Source organism: Psittacula echo (assembly GCF_963264785.1).
Source record: "Psittacula echo genome assembly, chromosome: 2".
In the NCBI taxonomy this organism is placed as follows: Eukaryota; Metazoa; Chordata; class Aves; order Psittaciformes; family Psittacidae; genus Psittacula; species Psittacula echo.
Window position 1 is genome coordinate 161104141 of NC_137737.1, and position 23137 is coordinate 161127277.

A 23137-nucleotide genomic window follows, 5' to 3' on the forward strand; every position below is an offset into this window, starting at 1 on the left:
GGGAGAGGGGAAGGGAGGAGGGAGGAGGGAGAAGGGAAAAGGGGGAAGGGAAAAGGGAGAAGGGAAAAGGGAGAAGGGAGAAGGGGGAAGGGAAAAGGGGGAAGGGAAAAGGGGGAAGGGAAAAGGGGGAAGGGAAAAGGGGGAAGGGAAAAGGGGGAAGGGAAAAGGGGGAAGGGAAAAGGGGGAAGGGAAAAGGGAGAAGGGAAAAGGGAGAAGGGAGAAGGGAGGAGGGAGAAGGGAGAAGGGAGAAGGGAAAAGGGAGAAGGGAGAAGGGAGGAGGGAGAAGGGAGAAGGGAAAAGGGAGAAGGGAGAAGGGAAAAGGGAGAAGGGAAAAGGGAGAAGGGAAAAGGGAGGAGGGAGAAGGGAGAAGGGAGAAGGGAAAAGGGGGAAGGGAAAAGGGAGAAGGGAAAAGGGAGGAGGGAGAAGGGAGAAGGGAGAAGGGAAAAGGGGGAAGGGAAAAGGGGGAAGGGAAAAGGGAAAAGGGAAAAGGGAAAAGGGAAAAGGGAAAAGGGAGAAGGGAAAAGGGAGGAAGGAGAAGGGAGGAGGGAGAAGGGAGAAGGGAGAAGGGAAAAGGGAGAAGGGAAAAGGGAGAAGGGAAAAGGGAGAAGGGAAAAGGGAGAAGGGAAAAGGGAGGAGGGAGAAGGGAGAAGGGAGAAGGGAGAAGGGAAAAGGGGGAAGGAAAAGGGGGAAGGGAAAAGGGGGAAGGGAAAAGGGAAAAGGGAAAAGGGAAAAGGGGAAAAGGGAGAAGGGGAAAAGGGAGGAAGGAGAAGGGAGGAGGGAGAAGGGAGAAGGGAGAAGGGAAAAGGGAGAAGGGAAAAGGGAGAAGGGAAAAGGGAGAAGGGAAAAGGGAGAAGGGAAAAGGGAGAAGGGAAAGGGAGGAGGGAGAAGGGAGAAGGGAGAAGGGAAAAGGGGGAAGGGAAAAGGGGGAAGGGAAAGGGAAAAGGGAAAAGGGAAAAGGGAAAAGGGAGAAGGGAAAAGGGAGAAGGGAAAAGGGAGGAAGGAGAAGGAGAAGGGAGAAGGGAAAAGGGGGAAGGGAAAAGGGGGGAAGGGAAAAGGGGGAAGGGAAAAGGGAGAAGGGAAAAGGGAGAAGGGAAAAGGGAGAAGGGAAAAGGGAGAAGGGAAAAGGGAGAAGGGAAAAGGGAGGAAGGAGAAGGGAGGAGGGAGAAGGGAAAAGGGGGAAGGGAAAAGGGGGAAGGGAAAAGGGGGAAGGGAAAAGGGAAAAGGGAGAAGGGAGAAGGGAGAAGGGGGAAGGGAAAAGGGAGAAGGGAGAAGGGAGAAGGGGGAAGGGAAAAGGGAGAAGGGAGAAGGGAGAAGGGGGAAGGGAGAAGGGAGAAGGGGGAAGGGAGAAGGGGGAAGGGAAAAGGGGGAAGGGAAAAGGGGGAAGGGAAAAGGGGGAAGGGAAAAGGGAGAAGGGAGAAGGGAGGAGGGAGAAGGGAGAAGGGAGAAGGGAAAAGGGGGAAGGGAAAAGGGGGAAGGGAAAAGGGGGAAGGGAAAAGGGGGAAGGGAAAAGGGGGAAGGGAAAAGGGGGAAGGGAAAAGGGGGAAGGGAAAAGGGAGAAGGGAAAAGGGGGAAGGGAAAAGGGGGAAGGGAGAAGGGGGAAGGGAAAAGGGGGAAGGGAAAAGGGGGAAGGGAAAAGGGGGAAGGGAAAAGGGAGAAGGGAAAAGGGAGAAGGGAGAAGGGAGGAGGGAGAAGGGAGAAGGGAGAAGGGAAAAGGGAGAAGGGAGAAGGGAGGAGGGAGAAGGGAGAAGGGAAAAGGGAGAAGGGAGAAGGGAAAAGGGAGAAGGGAAAAGGGAGAAGGGAAAAGGGAGGAGGGAGAAGGGAGAAGGGAGAAGGGAAAAGGGGGAAGGGAAAAGGGAGAAGGGAAAAGGGAGGAGGGAGAAGGGAGAAGGGAGAAGGGAAAAGGGGGAAGGGAAAAGGGGGAAGGGAAAAGGGAAAAGGGAAAAGGGAAAAGGGAAAAGGGAAAAGGGGGAAGGGAAAAGGGGGAAGGGAAAAGGGGGAAGGGAAAAGGGAGAAGGGAGAAGGGAAAAGGGAAAAGGGGGAAGGGAAAAGGGGGAAGGGAAAAGGGGGAAGGGAAAAGGGGGAAGGGAAAAGGGGGAAGGGAAAAGGGGGAAGGGAAAAGGGAAAAGGGAAAAGGGGGAAGGGAAAAGGGGGAAGGGAAAAGGGGGAAGGGAAAAGGGAGAAGGGAGAAGGGAAAAGGGAAAAGGGGGAAGGGAAAAGGGGGAAGGGAAAAGGGAGAAGGGAGAAGGGAGAAGGGGGAAGGGAAATGGGGGAAGGGAAATGGGGAAGGATCCATCCAGGGCTCCGGAGCCACCACGTTGGGGCTGGGCTGAGGGGAGGGAAGGACGCAGGTCCTAGCAGGAACCCAGGCAGGAGCCAGCAGGGCTCTGGCCACGAACGCTCTGGGCTTGGCTCTCATGGAGGCAGGGAATGGTTTGGGATGAAGGGGCCTCAACGCTCCTCCACTTGCATCCATGGAGCAGGACCCCTTTCCCTGGAGCAGGGTGCTCCAAGCGGGCCTTGAGCAGTGCCAGGGATGGAGCATCCCTGTCCCAGGCGTTCCCAAGTCCCAACCACCCTCGTGGGGAAGAACTTCCCAAGATCCCACCCAATGCCTCCCTCATCCACTTGGAGCCGTTCCTCTCATCCCACCGCATCCCTGATGCTCTGCGGGGTTCCAGGCTGGCTCCAGCACCCCAAGGCTGCTCCATCCCTTCCAGCCTCCCATTCCCAGCCTCTGGAGCAATCACAACGCCCCGGGGGGGATTTCAGCTCCCGGATGGATGCGAAGCGGGGCAGGGAGCAGCCTGAGCCCGGAGGCAGGGATGGGCGGGATCCCAAAGGATTCCAGAGCATTCCGGAGGCGCCGGCCTTACCACGGGGTCCTTGACGATGTCCAAGAGGCCGATGATGTTGGGGCCGCCGCGGAGATTCTCCAGGATCTTGATCTCCCGCTTGATCTTCTTCTTCTTGACAGGCTGAGGAGACACAACCGGAGAGCTGGGACAGCGGGAGGAGCGGCTCCCAAGGGATCTTGGGATGAGGGATGCAGGGATGGGAGCAGGAGGAGCGGCTCCCAAGGGATCTTGGGATGAGGGATGCAGGGATGGGAGCAGGAGGAGCGGCTCCCAAGGGATCTTGGGATGAGGGATGCAGGGATGGGAGCAGGAGCAGCGGCTCCCAAGGGATCTTGGGATGAGGGATGCAGGGATGGGAGCAGGAGGAGCGGCTCCCAAGGGATCTTGGGATGAGGGATGCAGGGATGGGAGCAGGAGCAGCGGCTCCCAAGGGATCTTGGGATGAGGGATGCAGGGATGGGAGCAGGAGGAGCGGCTCCCAAGGGATCTTGGGATGAGGGATGCAGGGATGGGAGCAGGAGGAGCGGCTCCCAAGGGATCTTGGGATGAGGGACGCAGGGATGGGAGCAGGAGGAGCGGCTCCCAAGGGATCTTGGGATGAGGGATGCAGGGATGGGAGCAGGAGGAGCGGCTCCCAAGGGATCTTGGGATGAGGGATGCAGGGATGGGAGCAGGAGGAGCGGCTCCCAAGGGATCTTGGGATGAGGGATGCAGGGATGGGAGCAGGAGCAGCGGCTCCCAAGGGATCTTGGGATGAGGGATGCAGGGATGGGAGCAGGAGCAGCGGCTCCCAAGGGATCTTGGGATGAGGGATGCAGGGATGGGAGCAGGAGCAGCGGCTCCAAAGGGATCTTGGGATGAGGGATGCAGGGATGGGAGCAGGAGCAGCGGCTCCAAAGGGATCTTGGGATGAGGGATGCAGGGATGGGAGCAGGAGCAGCGGCTCCAAAGGGATCTTGGGATGAGGGATGCAGGGATGGGAGCAGGAGCAGCGGCTCCAAAGGGATCTTGGGATGAGGGATGCAGGGATGGGAGCAGGAGCAGCGGCTCCCAAGGGATCTTGGGATGAGGGATGCAGGGATGGGAGCAGGAGCAGCGGCTCCCAAGGGATCTTGGGATGAGGGATGCAGGGATGGGAGCAGGAGCAGCGGCTCCCAAGGGATCTTGGGATGAGGGATGCAGGGATGGGAGCAGGAGGAGCGGCTCCCAAGGGATCTTGGGATGAGGGACGCAGGGATGGGAGCAGGAGGAGCGGCTCCCAAGGGATCTTGGGATGAGGGATGCAGGGATGGGAGCAGGAGCAGAGGCTCCCAAGGGATCTTGGGATGAGGGATGCAGGGATGGGAGCAGGAGGAGCGGCTCCCAAGGGATCTTGGGATGAGGGATGCAGGGATGGGAGCAGGAGCAGCGGCTCCAAAGGGATCTTGGGATGAGGGATGCAGGGATGGGAGCAGGAGCAGCGGCTCCAAAGGGATCTTGGGATGAGGGATGCAGGGATGGGAGCAGGAGCAGCGGCTCCCAAGGGATCTTGGGATGAGGGATGCAGAGATGGGAGCAGGAGCAGCGGCTCCCAAGGGATCTTGGGATGAGGGATGCAGGGATGGGAGCAGGAGCAGCGGCTCCCAAGGGATCTTGGGATGAGGGATGCAGGGATGGGAGCAGGAGCAGCGGCTCCCAAGGGATCTTGGGATGAGGGATGCAGGGATGGGAGCAGGAGGAGCGGCTCCCAAGGGATCTTGGGATGAGGGATGCAGGGATGGGAGCAGGAGCAGCGGCTCCCAAGGGATCTTGGGATGAGGGATGCAGGGATGGGAGCAGGAGGAGCGGCTCCCAAGGGATCTTGGGATGAGGGATGCAGGGATGGGAGCAGGAGCAGCGGCTCCAAAGGGATCTTGGGATGAGGGATGCAGGGATGGGAGCAGGAGCAGCGGCTCCAAAGGGATCTTGGGATGAGGGATGCAGGGATGGGAGCAGGAGCAGCGGCTCCCAAGGGATCTTGGGATGAGGGATGCAGGGATGGGAGCAGGAGCAGCGGCTCCCAAGGGATCTTGGGATGAGGGATGCAGGGATGGGAGCAGGAGCAGCGGCTCCCAAGGGATCTTGGGATGAGGGATGCAGGGATGGGAGCAGGAGCAGCGGCTCCCAAGGGATCTTGGGATGAGGGATGCAGGGATGGGAGCAGGAGCAGCGGCTCCCAAGGGATCTTGGGATGAGGGATGCAGGGATGGGAGCAGGAGCAGCGGCTCCCAAGGGATCTTGGGATGAGGGATGCAGGGATGGGAGCAGGAGCAGCGGCTCCCAAGGGATCTTGGGATGAGGGACGCAGGGATGGGAGCAGGAGGAGCGGCTCCCAAGGGATCTTGGGATGAGGGACGCAGGGATGGGAGCAGGAGGAGCGGCTCCCAAGGGATCTTGGGATGAGGGATGCAGGGATGGGAGCAGGAGCAGCGGCTCCCAAGGGATCTTGGGATGAGGGATGCAGGGATGGGAGCAGGAGGAGCGGCTCCCAAGGGATCTTGGGATGAGGGATGCAGGGATGGGAGCAGGAGCAGCGGCTCCAAAGGGATCTTGGGATGAGGGATGCAGGGATGGGAGCAGGAGCAGCGGCTCCCAAGGGATCTTGGGATGAGGGATGCAGGGATGGGAGCAGGAGCAGCGGCTCCCAAGGGATCTTGGGATGAGGGATGCAGGGATGGGAGCAGGAGCAGCGGCTCCCAAGGGATCTTGGGATGAGGGATGCAGGGATGGGAGCAGGAGCAGCGGCTCCCAAGGGATCTTGGGATGAGGGATGCAGGGATGGGAGCAGGAGCAGCGGCTCCCAAGGGATCTTGGGATGAGGGATGCAGGGATGGGAGCAGGAGGAGCGGCTCCAAAGGGATCTTGGGATGAGGGATGCAGGGATGGGAGCAGGAGCAGCGGCTCCCAAGGGATCTTGGGATGAGGGATGCAGGGATGGGAGCAGGAGGAGCGGCTCCCAAGGGATCTTGGGATGAGGGATGCAGGGATGGGAGCAGGAGGAGCGGCTCCCAAGGGATCTTGGGATGAGGGATGCAGGGATGGGAGCAGGAGCAGCGGCTCCAAAGGGATCTTGGGATGAGGGATGCAGGGATGGGAGCAGGAGCAGCGGCTCCCAAGGGATCTTGGGATGAGGGATGCAGGGATGGGAGCAGGAGCAGCGGCTCCCAAGGGATCTTGGGATGAGGGATGCAGGGATGGGAGCAGGAGCAGCGGCTCCCAAGGGATCTTGGGATGAGGGATGCAGGGATGGGAGCAGGAGCAGCGGCTCCCAAGGGATCTTGGGATGAGGGATGCAGGGATGGGAGCAGGAGCAGCGGCTCCCAAGGGATCTTGGGATGAGGGATGCAGGGATGGGAGCAGGAGCAGCGGCTCCAAAGGGATCTTGGGATGAGGGATGCAGGGATGGGAGCAGGAGCAGCGGCTCCAAAGGGATCTTGGGATGAGGGATGCAGGGATGGGAGCAGAAGCAGCGGCTCCAAAGGGATCTTGGGATGAGGGATGCAGGGATGGGAGCAGGAGCAGCGGCTCCCAAGGGATCTTGGGATGAGGGATGCAGGGATGGGAGCAGGAGGAGCGGCTCCCAAGGGATCTTGGGATGAGGGATGCAGGGATGGGAGCAGGAGGAGCGGCTCCCAAGGGATCTTGGGATGAGGGATGCAGGGATGGGAGCAGGAGGAGCGGCTCCCAAGGGATCTTGGGATGAGGGATGCAGGGATGGGACCAGGAGCAGCGGCTCCTGGGGCACTGCAGGGGCTGCCTGGGGCTGCCCCATCCCAAGGCCGGGCTGCAGCCGTTCCAGGCCCATCCCCGAGCAGCAGCGCCCGGAGCTCCGGGTCCTGCTCAGCCCCGCCCGGCTCCTCCATGGGGAAGGAGCTGCGGGAGCCCGGGGCCAGCACAGAGGGACCAGGCTGGGGGGGCCCGATCCCAGTTTGGGGGCCCCGGTCCCGGTTTGGGGGCTCCCGGTCCCGGTTTGGGGGCTCCCGGTCCCGGTTTGGGGGCCCCGGTCCCGGTTTGGGGGCTCCCACCTTGAGGATCTTCACCACCACCTTCTCGTTGCTGGTGATGTTGATGGCCTCGAAGACCTCGCTGTACTTGCCCCGGCCCAGCTTCCGCACCAGCTGGAAATCATCCTGGTTCCTGCGGGACAGCGCCGGGGCACGGGGCTGGAGCCAAGCCAGGGATCCCGAGAGCCCAAAGCTCCGGAGATCCCAAAGCTCCCGAGATCCCAAAGCTCCCAAGATCCCAGAGCTCTGGAGATCCCAAAGCTCCTGATCCCAAAGCTCCAGAGATCCAAAAGATCCAGATCCCAAAGCTCTGGAGATCCCAAAGCTCCAGAGATCCAAAAGCTCCTGAGATCCCAAAGCTCCTGATCCCAAAGCTCCTGAGTTCCCAAAGCTCCCGAGATCCCAAATACCTGGAGATCCCAAAGCTCCGGAGATCCCAAAGCTCCTGATCCCAAAGCTCTTAAGATCCCAAAGCTCCCTAGATCCCAAAGCTCCCAAGATCCCAAAGTTCCTGATCTCAAAGATCCGGAGATCCCAAAGCTCCTGATCCCAAAGCTCTGGAGGTCCCAAAGTTCCTGATCCCAAAGCTCCAGAGATCCCAAAGCTCCCAAAGGTCCCAAGATCCGAAAGTTCCTGATCCCAAAGCTCCGAAATCCCAATGATCCTGATCCCAAAGTTCCTGATCCCAAAGCTCCGGAGATCCCAAAGCTCCCAAGATCCCAAAGCTCTGAAAGTTCCTGATCCCAAAGCTCCCGAGATCCCAAATATCCAGAGATCCCAAAGATCCCAAGATCCCACAGCTCACTAGATCCCAAAGCTCCCAACATCCCAAAGTTCCTGATCCCAAAGATCCAGAGATCCCAAAGCTCCTGATCCGAAAGCTCCAGATACCAAAGATCCTCATCCCAAAGCTCCTGAGATCCCAAAGCTCCTGAGATTCTAAAGTTCCTGAGATCCGAAAGCTCCTGATCCCAAATCTCCTGAGATCCCAAAGCTCCTGAGATCCCAAAGCTCCCGAGATCCCAAAGCTCCCGAGATCCCAAACTTCCTGATCACAAAGCTCCTGATCCCAACATTCCTGAGATCCGAAAGCTCCTGATCCCAAAGCTCCTGAGATCCCAAAGATACAGAGAGCCCAAAGATACGGAGATTCCAAAGTTCCTGAGCCCAAAGCTCTGGAGATCCCAAAGCTCTGGAGATCCAAAAGGTCCGGAGATCCCAAAGATCCACAAATCCCAAAGCTCCTGATCCCAAAGCTCCCAAGATCCCAAACTTCCTGATCACAAAGCTCCTGATCCCAATATTCCTGAGATCCGAAAGCTCCTGATCCCAAAGCTCCCGAGATCCCAAAGCTCCCAAGATCCCAAAGCTCCTGAGATCCCAAAGCTCCTGATCCCAAAGCTCCCAAGATCCCAAAGCTCCCAAGATCCCAAAGCTCCCAAGATCCCAAAGCTCCTGATCCCAAAGCTCCCGAGATCCCAAAGCTCCCAAAGCTCCCAAGATCCCAAAGCTCCTGAACCCAAAGCTTCCGAGATCCCAAAGCTCCATAGAGCCCAAAGCTCCTGATCCCAAAGATCCAGATCCCAAAGGTCTGGAGATCCAAAACCTCCTGAGATCCCAAAGGTCCGGAGAGCCCAAAGCTCCCAAGATCCCAAAGCTCCTGAGATCCAAAATCTCCGGAGATCCAAAATCTCCCGAGATCCCAAAGGTCTGGAGATCCCAAATATTCTGAGATCCCAAGTATCCTGAGATCCCAAAGCTCCAGTTCCCAAAGCTCCAGAGATCCCAAAGATCAAGAGATCCCAAAGTTCCTGATCCCAAAACTCTGGAGATCCCAAAGCTATGGAGATCCCAAAGTTCCTGATCCCAAAGGCCCTGATTCCAACGCTTTTGATCCAAAACCTCCTGAGATCCCAAAGCTCCTGATCGCAAAGCTCCTGACATCCCAAAGCTCTGGAGATCCCAAAGCTCCAGAGATCCAAAAGATCCCAAGATCCCAAAGCTCCCAAGATCCCAAAGATCCTGATCCCAAAGATCCGGAGATCCCAAAGCTCCTGATCCCAAAGCTTCCGAGATCCCAAAGCTCTGGAGAGCCCAAAGCTCCTGAGATCCCAAAGATCCAGAGATCCCAAAGCTCCTGATCCCAAAGCTCCTGATCCCAAAGCTCTGGAGGTCCCAAAGTTCCTGATCCCAAAGCTCCAGAGATCCCAAAGCTCCCAAAGGTCCCAAGATCTGAAAGTTCCTGATCTCAAAGCTCCGGAGATCCCAAAGCTCCCAAGATCCCAAAGCTCCGAAAGTTCCTGATCCCAAAGCTCCCGAGATCCCAAAGATCCCAAGATCCCACAGCTCACTAGATCCCAAAGCTCCCAACATCCCAAAGTTCCTGATCCCAAAGATCCGGAGATCCCAAAGCTCTTGATCCCAAAGATCCTCATCCCAAAGCTCCTGAGATTCCAAAGTTCCTGATCCCAACGTTCCTGAGATCCGAAAGCTCCTGATCCCAAATCTCCTGAGATCCCAAAGCTCCTGAGATCCCAAAGCTCCCAAAGGTCCCAAGATCCGAAAGTTCCTGATCCCAAAGCTCCGAAATCCCAATGATCCTGATCCCAAAGTTCCTGATCCCAAAGCTCCGGAGATCCCAAAGCTCCCAAGATCCCAAAGCTCTGAAAGTTCCTGATCCCAAAGCTCCCGAGATCCCAAATATCCAGAGATCCCAAAGATCCCAAGATCCCACAGCTCACTAGATCCCAAAGCTCCCAACATCCCAAAGTTCCTGATCCCAAAGATCCAGAGATCCCAAAGCTCCTGATCCGAAAGCTCCAGATACCAAAGATCCTCATCCCAAAGCTCCTGAGATCCCAAAGCTCCTGAGATTCTAAAGTTCCTGAGATCCGAAAGCTCCTGATCCCAAATCTCCTGAGATCCCAAAGCTCCTGAGATCCCAAAGCTCCCGAGATCCCAAAGCTCCCGAGATCCCAAACTTCCTGATCACAAAGCTCCTGATCCCAACATTCCTGAGATCCGAAAGCTCCTGATCCCAAAGCTCCTGAGATCCCAAAGATACAGAGAGCCCAAAGATACGGAGATTCCAAAGTTCCTGAGCCCAAAGCTCTGGAGATCCCAAAGCTCTGGAGATCCAAAAGGTCCGGAGATCCCAAAGATCCACAAATCCCAAAGCTCCTGATCCCAAAGCTCCCAAGATCCCAAACTTCCTGATCACAAAGCTCCTGATCCCAATATTCCTGAGATCCGAAAGCTCCTGATCCCAAAGCTCCCGAGATCCCAAAGCTCCCAAGATCCCAAAGCTCCTGAGATCCCAAAGCTCCTGATCCCAAAGCTCCCAAGATCCCAAAGCTCCCAAGATCCCAAAGCTCCCAAGATCCCAAAGCTCCTGATCCCAAAGCTCCCGAGATCCCAAAGCTCCCAAAGCTCCCAAGATCCCAAAGCTCCTGAACCCAAAGCTTCCGAGATCCCAAAGCTCCATAGAGCCCAAAGCTCCTGATCCCAAAGATCCAGATCCCAAAGGTCTGGAGATCCAAAACCTCCTGAGATCCCAAAGGTCCGGAGAGCCCAAAGCTCCCAAGATCCCAAAGCTCCTGAGATCCAAAATCTCCGGAGATCCAAAATCTCCCGAGATCCCAAAGGTCTGGAGATCCCAAATATTCTGAGATCCCAAGTATCCTGAGATCCCAAAGCTCCAGTTCCCAAAGCTCCAGAGATCCCAAAGATCAAGAGATCCCAAAGTTCCTGATCCCAAAACTCTGGAGATCCCAAAGCTATGGAGATCCCAAAGTTCCTGATCCCAAAGGCCCTGATTCCAACGCTTTTGATCCAAAACCTCCTGAGATCCCAAAGCTCCTGATCGCAAAGCTCCTGACATCCCAAAGCTCTGGAGATCCCAAAGCTCCAGAGATCCAAAAGATCCCAAGATCCCAAAGCTCCCAAGATCCCAAAGATCCTGATCCCAAAGATCCGGAGATCCCAAAGCTCCTGATCCCAAAGCTTCCGAGATCCCAAAGCTCTGGAGAGCCCAAAGCTCCTGAGATCCCAAAGATCCAGAGATCCCAAAGCTCCTGATCCCAAAGCTCCTGATCCCAAAGCTCTGGAGGTCCCAAAGTTCCTGATCCCAAAGCTCCAGAGATCCCAAAGCTCCCAAAGGTCCCAAGATCTGAAAGTTCCTGATCTCAAAGCTCCGGAGATCCCAAAGCTCCCAAGATCCCAAAGCTCCGAAAGTTCCTGATCCCAAAGCTCCCGAGATCCCAAAGATCCCAAGATCCCACAGCTCACTAGATCCCAAAGCTCCCAACATCCCAAAGTTCCTGATCCCAAAGATCCGGAGATCCCAAAGCTCTTGATCCCAAAGATCCTCATCCCAAAGCTCCTGAGATTCCAAAGTTCCTGATCCCAACGTTCCTGAGATCCGAAAGCTCCTGATCCCAAATCTCCTGAGATCCCAAAGCTCCTGAGATCCCAAAGCTCCCGAGATCCCAAAGCTCCCGAGATCCCAAATATCCAGAGATCGCAAAGCTCTGGAGATCCCAAAGCTCCTGAGATCCCAAAGATCCCAGGATCCCAAAGCTCCAGATCCCAAAGCTCCAGAGATCCAAAAGCTCCTGAGATCCCAAAACTCCTGAGATCCCAAAGTTCCTGATCCCAAAGCTCCCGAGATCCCAAAGCTCCAGATGCCAAAGCTCCAGAGATCCCAAAGCTCCTGAGATCCCAAAGCTCCCGATCCCAAAGATCCTGATCTCAAAGCTCTCGAGATCCCAAAGCTCCCGAGATCCCAAACTTCCTGATCACAAAGCTCCTGATCCCAACATTCCTGAGATCCGAAAGCTCCTGATCCCAAAGCTCCTGAGATCCCAAAGATACAGAGAGCCCAAAGATACGGAGATTCCAAAGCTCCTGAGCCCAAAGCTCTGGAGATCCCAAAGCTCTGGACATCCAAAAGGTCCGGAGATCCCAAAGATCCACAAATCCCAAAGCTCCTGATCCCAAAGATCCAGAGATCCCAAAGTTCCTGATCTCAAAGCTCCTGATCCTAAAGCTCCAGAGATCCTAAAGATCCAGAGATACCAAAGTTCCTGATTCCAAAGCTCCTGAGATCCCAAAGCTCTGGAGATCCCAAAGCTCTGGAGATCCCAAACTTCCTGATCCCAAACATCCTGAGATCCCAAAGATCCAGTTCCCAAAGCTCCCAAGATCCCAAAGCTCCTGATCCCAAAGTTCCTGATCCCAAAGATCAAGAGATCCCAAAGCTCCCGAGATCCCAAAGCTCCTGATCCCAAAGCTCCCAAGATCCCAAAGCTCCTGATCCCAAAGCTCCCGAGATCCCAAAGAACCCAAGATCCCAAAGATCCCAAAGCTCCCAAGATCCAAAAGTTCCTGATCCCAAAGCTCCGGAGATGCCAAAGCTCCTGAACCCAAAGCTTCCGAGGTCCCAAAGCTCCATAGAGCCCAAAGCTCCTGATCCCAAAGATCCAGATCCCAAAGGTCCGGAGATCCCAAAGCTCCTGATCCCAAAGATCCAGATCCTAACGCTTCTGATCGCAAAGGTCTGGAGATCCAAAACCTCCTGAGATCCCAAAGGTCCCGAGACCCCAAAGCTCCAGATCCCAAAGATCCTGATCCCAAAGCTCCGGAGATCCAAAACCTCCCGAGATCCCAAAGCTCCTGATCCCAAAGCTCCCGAGATCCCAAAGCTCCCAAGATCCCAGAGTTCCCCAGATCCCAAAGCTCCTGATCCCAAAGCTCCTGATCCCAAAGCTCTGGAGATCCAAAACCTCCTGAGATCCCAAATTTACAGAGAGCCCAAAGCTCCTGATCCCAAAGCTCCCAAAGGCCAAAGCTCTGGAGATCCCAAAGGTCCTGATCCCAGAGATCCTGAGATATCAAATCTCCTGAGATCCCAAAGCTCCCGGGATCCCAAAGTTCCTGATCCCAAAGCTCCCAAGATCCCAAAGCTCCCGAGATCCCAAACTTCCTGATCACAAAGCTCCTGATCCCAACATTCCTGAGATCTGAAAGCTCCTGATCCCAAAGCTCCTGAGATCCCAAAGATCCCAGGATCCCAAAGCTCCCAAGATCCCAAAGATCCAGAAATCCCAAAGCTCCTGATCCCAATGCTCCTGAGATCCCAAAGCTCCTGAGATCCCAAAGCTCCTGAGATCCCAAAGCTCCTGATCCCAAAGTTCCGGAGATCCCAAATATCCTGAGATCCCAAAGATCCAGTTCCCAAAGCTCCAGAGATCCCAAAGCTCCAGATCCCAAAGATCCAGAGATCCCAAAGCTCCTGAGATCCCAAAGCTCCTGATCCCAAAGATCCGGAGATCCCAAAGTTCCTGATCCCAAACATCCTGAGATCCCAAAGCTCCCAAAGGTCCCAAGATCCGAAAGTTCCTGATCCCAAAGCTCCGGAGATCCCAAAGATCCTGATCCCAAAGTTCCTGATCCCAAAGTTCCGGAGATCCCAAAGCTCCCAAGATCCGAAAGTTCCTGATCCCAAAGCTCCCGAGATCCCAAATATCCAGAGATCCCAAAGATCCCAAGATCCCAAAGTTCCTGATCCCAAAGATCCGGAGATCCCAAAGCTCCTGATCCCAAAGCTCCCAAGATCCCAAAGCTCCGGAGAGCCCAAACATCCAGAGATCACAAAGCTCCAGATGCCAAAGCTCTGGAGATCTCAAAGCTCTGAAGATCCCAAAGGTCCGGAGATCCCAAAGCTCCAGATCCCAAATCTCCTGAGATCCCAAAGCTCCTGAGATCCCAAAGCTCCCGAGATCCCAAAGCTCCAGAGATCGCAAAGCTCCAGAGATCCCAAAGCTCCTGAGATCCCAAAGCTCCAGATCCCAAAGATCCTGATCCCAAAGATCCTGATTCCAAAGATCCTGAGATCCCAAAGTTCCTGATCCCAAAGCTCCCGAGATCCCAAAGCTCCCGAGATCCCAAAGCTCTTGAGATCCCAAAGCTCCTGATCCTAATGCTCCTGAGATCCCAAAGGTCTGGAGATCCAAAACCTCCTGAGATCCCAAAATTCCAGAGATCCCAAAGCTCCCAAGATCCCAAAGCTCCTGAGATCCCAAAGCTCCTGATCCCAAAGCTCCGGAGATCCCAAAGCTCCCGAGATCCCAAATATCCAGAGATTGCAAAGCTCCCAAGATCCCAAAGCTCCTGAGATCCCAAAGCTCCTGAGATCCCAAAGCTCCAGATCCCAAAGATACTGATCCCAAAGCTCCTGAGATCCCAAAGCTCCCAAGATCCCAAAGCTCTTGAGATCCCAAAGCTCTTGAGATCCCAAAGCTCCTGATCCTAATGCTCCTGAGATCCCAAAGGTCTGGAGATCCCAAAGGTCTGGAGATCCAAAACCTCCTGAGATCCCAAAGTTCCAGAGATCCCAAAGCTCCCAAGATCCCAAAGCTCCCGAGATCCCAAAGCTCCGGAGATCTCAAACCTACGGAGATCTCAAACCTCCGGATATTCCCAACATCCAGAGATCCCAAAGCTCCAGATCTCAAAGTTCCTGATCCCAAATTTCCTGATCCCAAATCTCCTGATCCCAAAGCTCCTGATCCCAAAGCTCCTGAGACCCCAAAGCTCCTGATCCGAAAGCTCCGGAGATCCCAAACCTCCTGATCCCAAACCTCCTGAGGTGGTTCCAAAGGTTGGGAGAAGCAGAGGCCACCACGAGGAGCACTCGAAGCTGCTGGAGGATGGAGATGACAGCCTGGAGCATCCCATCCCAACCCATCCTATCTCATCCCATCCCATCCTATGTCATCCCATCCAATCCCATCTCATCCCATCCAATCCGATCTTATCCCATCCCATCCCATCCCGTTCCATCCCATCCTATCCATCCTAACCCATCCCATCCCATCCTATGTCATCCCATCCAATCCCATCTCATCCCGTCCCATCCCATCCTATGTCATCCCATCCCATCCCAACCCATCCCATCCTATCCCATCCCATCCTACACATCCTAACCCATCCCATCCCAGCGCCTGAGCCACCACAGATCCATGGGGTTTCCCTCCCAGGCTGGATGCAGCATTCCCGCCTCCCGCTCTTCCCACGGGGTGGAGAGGAGATGGTGGGATGCAGGGATGAGACTGGAACTCCGGAGCCCACCATGGGATCGGGCCCATTCCCTGTCCTAGAAGTTGAGGGCAGGGACAATGAAGTATCCCAGGGACCATGTCCCCAAGGGGCCCCATCCTTCATCCCTATCCTGGACAGAGATGGAACCGGAAGAGGGAGGATGGGATGGGATCTTGGGAATGGGATGGGATCCTGGGGATGGGATCCTGGGAATGGGATGGGATCTTGGGAAGTTCTTCCCCAGGAGGGTGCTGGGACACTGGCAGTGTCCAATGTTGGCTGGAGCTTGGAGCACCCTACTCCCGTGGGAAGTGTCCATGGGCTGGAATCGGAGGAGCTTCCAGCTCCATCCCAACCCATTCCATGCTTCCAGGTCCATCCCATCCCAACCCATTCCATGCTTCAAGGTCCATCCCATCCCAACTCATTCCATGCTTCCATGATCTTTAAATCCACAACCAACAAAAGGCTGCAGCTCAGGATCTCTTTGGGAATAATCTCCCACTTCCCAACCCAGGACCCAACCGGCGCTCCCATTGGTGCCACAAGAGCGGGAGCTTCCCCATGGATGGGGTGGGATTCCCGGGCACCATTCCCAGCGTACCCCCATTCCACGACGTGGGATTCGTAGTCCCAGTACTCGCGGGGCCGCTGCGTGTTCACCTCCGCATAGACCAGGGCCCGGCTCGGAACCGGCCCCGCCATGATCCCGCGGGAATGCCGCGCTCATCCTGCAACACAGACAGGAGCTGGGATCACACCTGGAACATGGACACAGGAGCTGGGATCAGAGCTGGAACATGGACACAGGAGGTGGGATCAGAGCTGGAACATGGACACAGGAGCTGGGATCACACCTGGAACATGGACACAGGAGCTGGGATCAGAGCTGGAACATGGACACAGGAGCTGGGATCAGAGCTGGAACATGGACACAGGAGTTGGGATCACACCTGGAACATGGACACAGGAGCTGGGATCACACCTGGAACATGGACACCGGAGCTGGGATCACACCTGGAACATGGACACAGGAGTTGGGATCACACCTGGAACATGGACACAGGAGCTGGGATCAGAGCTGGAACATGGACACAGGAGTTGGGATCACACCTGGAACATGGACACAGGGGCTGGGATCACACCTGGAACATGGACACCGGAGTTGGGATCACACCTGGAACATGGACACAGGAGTTGGGATCAGAGCTGGAACATGGACACAGGAGCTGGGATCACACCTGGAACATGGACACAGGAGCTGGGATCACACCTGGAACATGGACACAGGAGTTGGGATCACACCTGGAACATGGACACAGGAGTTGGGATCACACGTGGAACATGGACACAGGGGCTGGGATCACACCTGGAACATGGACACAGGAGCTGGGATCACACCTGGAACATGGACACAGGAGGTGGGATCAGAGCTGGAACATGGACACAGGAGCTGGGATCACACCTGGAACATGGACACAGGAGTTGGGATCAGAGCTGGAACATGGACACAGCAGCTGGGATCACACCTGGAACATGGACACAGGAGCTGGGATCAGAGCTGGAACATGGACACAGGAGTTGGGATCACACCTGGAACATGGACACAGGAGTTGGGATCACACCTGGAACATGGACACAGGAGTTGGGATCAGAGCTGGAACATGGACACCGGAGTTGGGATCACACCTGGAACATGGACACAGGAGTTGGGATCACACCTGGAACATGGACACAGGAGTTGGGATCACACCTGGAACATGGACACGGGAGCTGGGATCAGAGCTGGAACATGGACACAGGAGCTGGGATCACACCTGGAACATGGACACAGGAGTTGGGATCACACCTGGAACATGGACACAGGAGCTGGGATCAGAGCTGGAACAGGGACACAGGAGCTGGGATCAGAGCTGGAACATGGACACAGGAGGTGGCATCAGAGCTGGAACATGGACACAGGGGCTGGGATCACACCTGGAACATGGACACAGGAGCTGGGATCAGAGCTGGAACATGGACACAGGGGCTGGGATCAGAGCTGGAACATGGACACAGGAGTTGGGATCACACCTGGAACATGGACACAGGAGCTGGGATCAGAGCTGGAACATGGACACAGGGGCTGGGATCAGAGCTGGAACATGGACACAGGGGCTGGGATCACACCTGGAACATGGACACAGGAGTTGGGATCACACCTGGAACATGGACACAGGGGCTGGGATCAGAGCTGGAACATGGACACAGGAGGTGGCATCAGAGCTGGAACATGGACACAGGGGCTGGGATCACACCTGGAACATGGACACAGGAGCTGGGATCAGAGCTGGAACATGGACACAGGAGTTGGGATCACACCTGGAACATGGACACAGGAGTTGGGATCACACCTGGAACATGGACACAGGGGCTGGGATCACACCTGGAACATGGACACAGGAGCTGGGATCACACCTGGAACATGGACACAGGAGTTGGGATCACACCTGGAACATGGACACAGGAGCTGGGATCACACCTGGAACATGGACACAGGAGTTGGGATCACACCTGGAACATGGACACAGGAGCTGGGATCACACCTGGAACATGGACACGGGAGCTGGGATCAGAGCTGGAACATGGACACAGGAGCTGGGATCACACCTGGAACATGGACACAGGAGTTGGGATCACACCTGGAACATGGACACAGGAGCTGGGATCAGAGCTGGAACAGGGACACAGGAGCTGGGATCACACCTGGAACATGGACACAGGAGGTGGCATCAGAGCTGGAACATGGACACCGGAGTTGGGATCACACCTGGAACATGGACACAGGAGCTGGGATCAGAGCTGGAACATGGACACAGGAGTTGGGATCACACCTGGAACATGGACACAGGAGCTGGGATCACACCTGGAACATGGACACAGGAGGTGGGATCACACCTGGAACATGGACACAGGAGGTGGGATCAGAGCTGGAACAGGGACACAGGAGCTGGGATCACACCTGGAACATGGACACAGGAGTTGGGATCACACCTGGAACATGGACACAGGAGCTGGGATCAGAGCTGGAACATGGACACAGGAGTTGGGATCACACCTGGAACATGGACACAGGAGCTGGGATCACACCTGGAACATGGACACAGGAGCTGGGATCACACCTGGAACATGGACACAGGAGGTGGGATCACACCTGGAACATGGACACAGGAGCTGGGATCAGAGCTGGAACATGGACACAGGAGGTGGGATCACACCTGGAACATGGACACAGGAGGTGGGATCAGAGCTGGAACAGGGACACAGGAGTTGGGATCACACCTGGAACATGGACACAGGAGTTGGGATCACACCTGGAACATGGACACAGGAGCTGGGATCACACCTGGAACATGGACACAGGGGCTGGGATCACACCTGGAACATGGACACAGGAGCTGGGATCACACCTGGAACATGGACACAGGGGCTGGGATCACACCTGGAACATGGACACAGGAGCTGGGATCAGAGCTGGAACATGGACACAGGAGCTGGGATCAGAGCTGGAACATGGACACAGGAGCTGGGATCACACCTGGAACATGGACACAGGGGCTGGGATCACACCTGGAACATGGACACAGGAGTTGGGATCACACCTGGAACATGGACACAGGAGCTGGGATCAGAGCTGGAACATGGACACAGGAGCTGGGATCAGAGCTGGAACATGGACACAGGAGCTGGGATCACACCTGGAACATGGACACAGGGGCTGGGATCACACCTGGAACATGGACACAGGAGTTGGGATCACACCTGGAACATGGACACAGGAGTTGGGATCACACCTGGAACATGGACACAGGAGTTGGGATCACACCTGGAACATGGACACAGGGGCTGGGATCACACCTGGAACATGGACACAGGAGTTGGGATCAGAGCTGGAACATGGACACAGGAGTTGGGATCAGAGCTGGAACATGGACACAGGAGGTGGCATCAGAGCTGGAACATGGACACCGGAGCTAGGATCACACCTGGAACATGGACACAGGAGTTGGGATCACACCTGGAACATGGACACAGGAGTTGGGATCACACCTGGAACATGGACACAGGAGCTGGGATCAGAGCTGGAACATGGACACAGGAGTTGGGATCACACCTGGAACATGGACACAGGAGTTGGGATCACACCTGGAACATGGACACAGGGGCTGGGATCACACCTGGAACATGGACACAGGAGCTGGGAGCAGAGCTGGAACATGGACACAGGAGTTGGGATCACACCTGGAACATGGACACAGGAGTTGGGATCACACCTGGAACATGGACACAGGAGCTGGGATCAGAGCTGGAACACGGACACAGGAGTTGGGATCAGAGCTGGAACACGGACACAGGAGCTGGGATCAGAGCTGGAACATGGACACAGGAGCTGGGATCAGAGCTGGAACATGGACACCGGAGTTGGGATCACACCTGGAACATGGACACAGGAGCTGGGATCAGAGCTGGAACATGGACACAGGAGTTGGGATCACACCTGGAACATGGACACAGGAGCTGGGATCACACCTGGAACATGGACACAGGAGCTGGGATCACACCTGGAACATGGACACAGGAGGTGGGATCACACCTGGAACATGGACACAGGAGGTGGGATCAGAGCTGGAACAGGGACACAGGAGCTGGGATCACACCTGGAACATGGACACAGGAGTTGGGATCACACCTGGAACATGGACACAGGAGCTGGGATCAGAGCTGGAACATGGACACAGGAGTTGGGATCACACCTGGAACATGGACACAGGAGCTGGGATCACACCTGGAACATGGACACAGGAGTTGGGATCACACCTGGAACATGGACACAGGAGGTGGGATCACACCTGGAACATGGACACAGGAGCTGGGATCACACCTGGAACATGGACACAGGAGGTGGGATCACACCTGGAACATGGACACAGGAGGTGGGATCAGAGCTGGAACAGGGACACAGGAGTTGGGATCACACCTGGAACATGGACACAGGAGTTGGGATCACACCTGGAACATGGACACAGGAGCTGGGATCACACCTGGAACATGGACACAGGGGCTGGGATCACACCTGGAACATGGACACAGGAGCTGGGATCACACCTGGAACATGGACACAGGAGTTGGGATCACACCTGGAACATGGACACAGGAGCTGGGATCACACCTGGAACATGGACACAGGGGCTGGGATCACACCTGGAACATGGACACAGGAGTTGGGATCACACCTGGAACATGGACACAGGAGCTGGGATCACACCTGGAACATGGACACAGGAGCTGGGATCAGAGCTGGAACATGGACACAGGAGCTGGGATCAGAGCTGGAACATGGACACAGGAGCTGGGATCACACCTGGAACATGGACACAGGAGCTGGGATCAGAGCTGGAACATGGACACAGGAGCTGGGATCAGAGCTGGAACATGGACACCGGAGCTGGGATCACACCTGGAACATGGACACAGGAGTTGGGATCACACCTGGAACATGGACACAGGAGTTGGGATCACACCTGGAACATGGACACAGGAGTTGGGATCAGAGCTGGAACATGGACACAGGAGCTGGGATCAGAGCTGGAACATGGACACAGGAGCTGGGATCACACCTGGAACATGGACACAGGGGCTGGGATCACACCTGGAACATGGACACAGGAGTTGGGATCACACCTGGAACATGGACACAGGAGTTGGGATCACACCTGGAACATGGACACAGGAGTTGGGATCACACCTGGAACATGGACACAGGGGCTGGGATCACACCTGGAACATGGACACAGGAGTTGGGATCAGAGCTGGAACATGGACACAGGAGTTGGGATCAGAGCTGGAACATGGACACAGGAGGTGGCATCAGAGCTGGAACATGGACACCGGAGCTAGGATCACACCTGGAACATGGACACAGGAGTTGGGATCACACCTGGAACATGGACACAGGAGTTGGGATCACACCTGGAACATGGACACAGGAGCTGGGATCAGAGCTGGAACATGGACACAGGAGTTGGGATCACACCTGGAACATGGACACAGGAGTTGGGATCACACCTGGAACATGGACACAGGGGCTGGGATCACACCTGGAACATGGACACAGGAGCTGGGAGCAGAGCTGGAACACGGACACAGGAGTTGGGATCAGAGCTGGAACACGGACACAGGAGCTGGGATCACACCTGGAACATGGACACAGGAGTTGGGATCACACCTGGAACATGGACACAGGAGCTGGGATCAGAGCTGGAACATGGACACAGGAGTTGGGATCAGAGCTGGAACACGGACACAGGAGCTGGGATCAGAGCTGGAACATGGACACAGGAGCTGGGATCAGAGCTGGAACATGGACACAGGAGTTGGGATCAGAGCTGGAACACGGACACAGGAGCTGGGATCAGAGCTGGAACATGGACACAGGAGTTGGGATCAGAGCTGGAACATGGACACAGGAGCTGGGATCAGAGCTGGAACATGGACACAGGAGCTGGGATCAGAGCTGGAACATGGACACATGCAGAAGGATTTAGGTTGATCCCAATGGATGCTGGGCCCAACAAAGGGCTCCCCGTTCCCAGCTCTCTCTGCAGCGCTGGAGCTCACAGTGGGGCCATCGCCTTCATTCCCATTCCCATCCCAGTTCTTGTCCCACCGCATCCAACCCGGAAGCGGCTCCTACCCCCATGACCACGCGCGGGGCTGGGCTGAGCGGGGAGGATGCAACGGGAGAAGCTGGCGCCGGGATGGTGCTGAGGCCACGGGGCCGGGCACAGCCATGGGGCGCGCGGCTCCCTCCCTTCCCATCGGCAATCGGCAACGCCGGAGCCCGCAGCGCGATTCCAGCCGGGAGCAACCCCGGGCGCAGCCGGGGCCTGCCGGGACCCAAGGGCTGGGGAAGGCCGGAGCTGAGCTCCGGAACCCGGCAGCGAGGAGCGGGATCCGCGCCTGGAGCCCTCGCAGGCTCCTGCGCCCCCCGGGCAGGCCCTTCCCGAGCTCCCAGCACCTCCTCCCGCTGGAGCCGCTCCTGCTCCTCCTCCATCCCCGCCTCCCTGCCCCGCGCCCCCCTCCAGGCTCCCCCCAGGCCCCGGCGCTGCTCCGGGCCCATCCCGGCCCCGTCCCGCGGCTCCAAGCCCGGGACCTCGCCCCTGCCGGGCTCGGGCCCATTCCCGGCCCCGCGGGGGCTCCCGGCCGGTACCGGCCGCATCCCATGGGATGGGGATGGGGATCCCGGCACGGGGCGGGGACCGGAGGCTCCGGAGCGGGGGGGAGCGGGGCCGGGAGCCCCACAGGGCCCCGCGGTGGGGCAGGGACCCCGGCACCCCCCCACATTCACCCCCCAGGCCTCGCCTTCCCCCTCCCGTACCCCCCAATGCCCCCCCCGTTCCCCCCCGCCCTCACCGTGGCCCCGGTCGGTGCCGGCTCCGCTCCGGGGCCGCGTCCCCTCACTGCTGACAAGATGGCGGCGGCGGCGCCCGCAACCGGGCCCGGATCCGCCGGGCCGGTAGGGGGCGCCAGGGAGCGGGTGCAGACAGCGCGCTGACGTCATGACGGCGGAGTCAGAAGGGTTCAAGGAGGGGGCATAAACCAGTGCTCACCAGTGGGTGTTAGACTGGTTATACTGGGATGGGTCAGCAATGCCTTACCGGTTATACTGGGATGGGTCAGCAATGCCTTACCGGTTATACTGGGATGGGTCAGCAATGCCTTACCGGTTATACTGGGATGGGTCAGCAATGCCTTACCGGTTATACTGGGATGGGTCAGCAATGCCTTACCGGTTATACTGGGATGGGTCAGCAATGCCTTACCGGTTATACTGGGATGGGTCAGCAATGCCTTACCGGTTATACTGGGATGGGTCAGCAATGCCTTACCGGTTATACTGGGATGGGTCAGCAATGCCTTACCGGTTATACTGGGATGGGTCAGCGGTGCCTTACCGGTTATACTGGGATGGGTCAGCAATGCCTTACCGGTTCTACTGGGATGGGTCAGCAATGCCTTACCGGTTATACTGGGATGGGTCAGCAATGCCTTACCGGTTATACTGGGATGGGTCAACAATGCCTTACCGGTTATACTGGGATGGGTCAGCAATGCCTTACC

At 56.7% G+C, this 23137-nt stretch overlaps 1 protein-coding gene across 4 annotated transcripts in view; it reads right to left on the bottom strand.

The window, feature by feature from the left end:
- The window catches only part of LOC308217374 (casein kinase II subunit alpha-like), a 31066-nt gene extending 8546 nt beyond the window's left edge, over positions 1-22520 (bottom strand). The window contains exons 1-6 of one of the 4 annotated variants that reach the window (XM_080610416.1): positions 22430-22520; positions 15582-15708; positions 14864-15032; positions 14518-14576; positions 6899-7010; positions 2874-2975 (exon numbers count right to left, since the gene is read on the bottom strand). In XM_080610416.1, the coding sequence (XP_080466542.1) occupies positions 2874-2975; positions 6899-7010; positions 14518-14576; positions 14864-15032; positions 15582-15682 (543 nt within the window). In that variant the 5' untranslated portion in view covers positions 15683-15708; positions 22430-22520. Of the gene's footprint in view, positions 1-2605; positions 2735-2873; positions 2976-6898; positions 7829-14517; positions 14577-14863; positions 15033-15581; positions 15709-22429 lie in introns of those variants that run through there. The other 3 variants (XM_080610418.1, XM_080610417.1, XM_080610419.1) reach the window with 3 other exon arrangements.
- Positions 22521-23137: the final 617 nt, after the last annotated feature.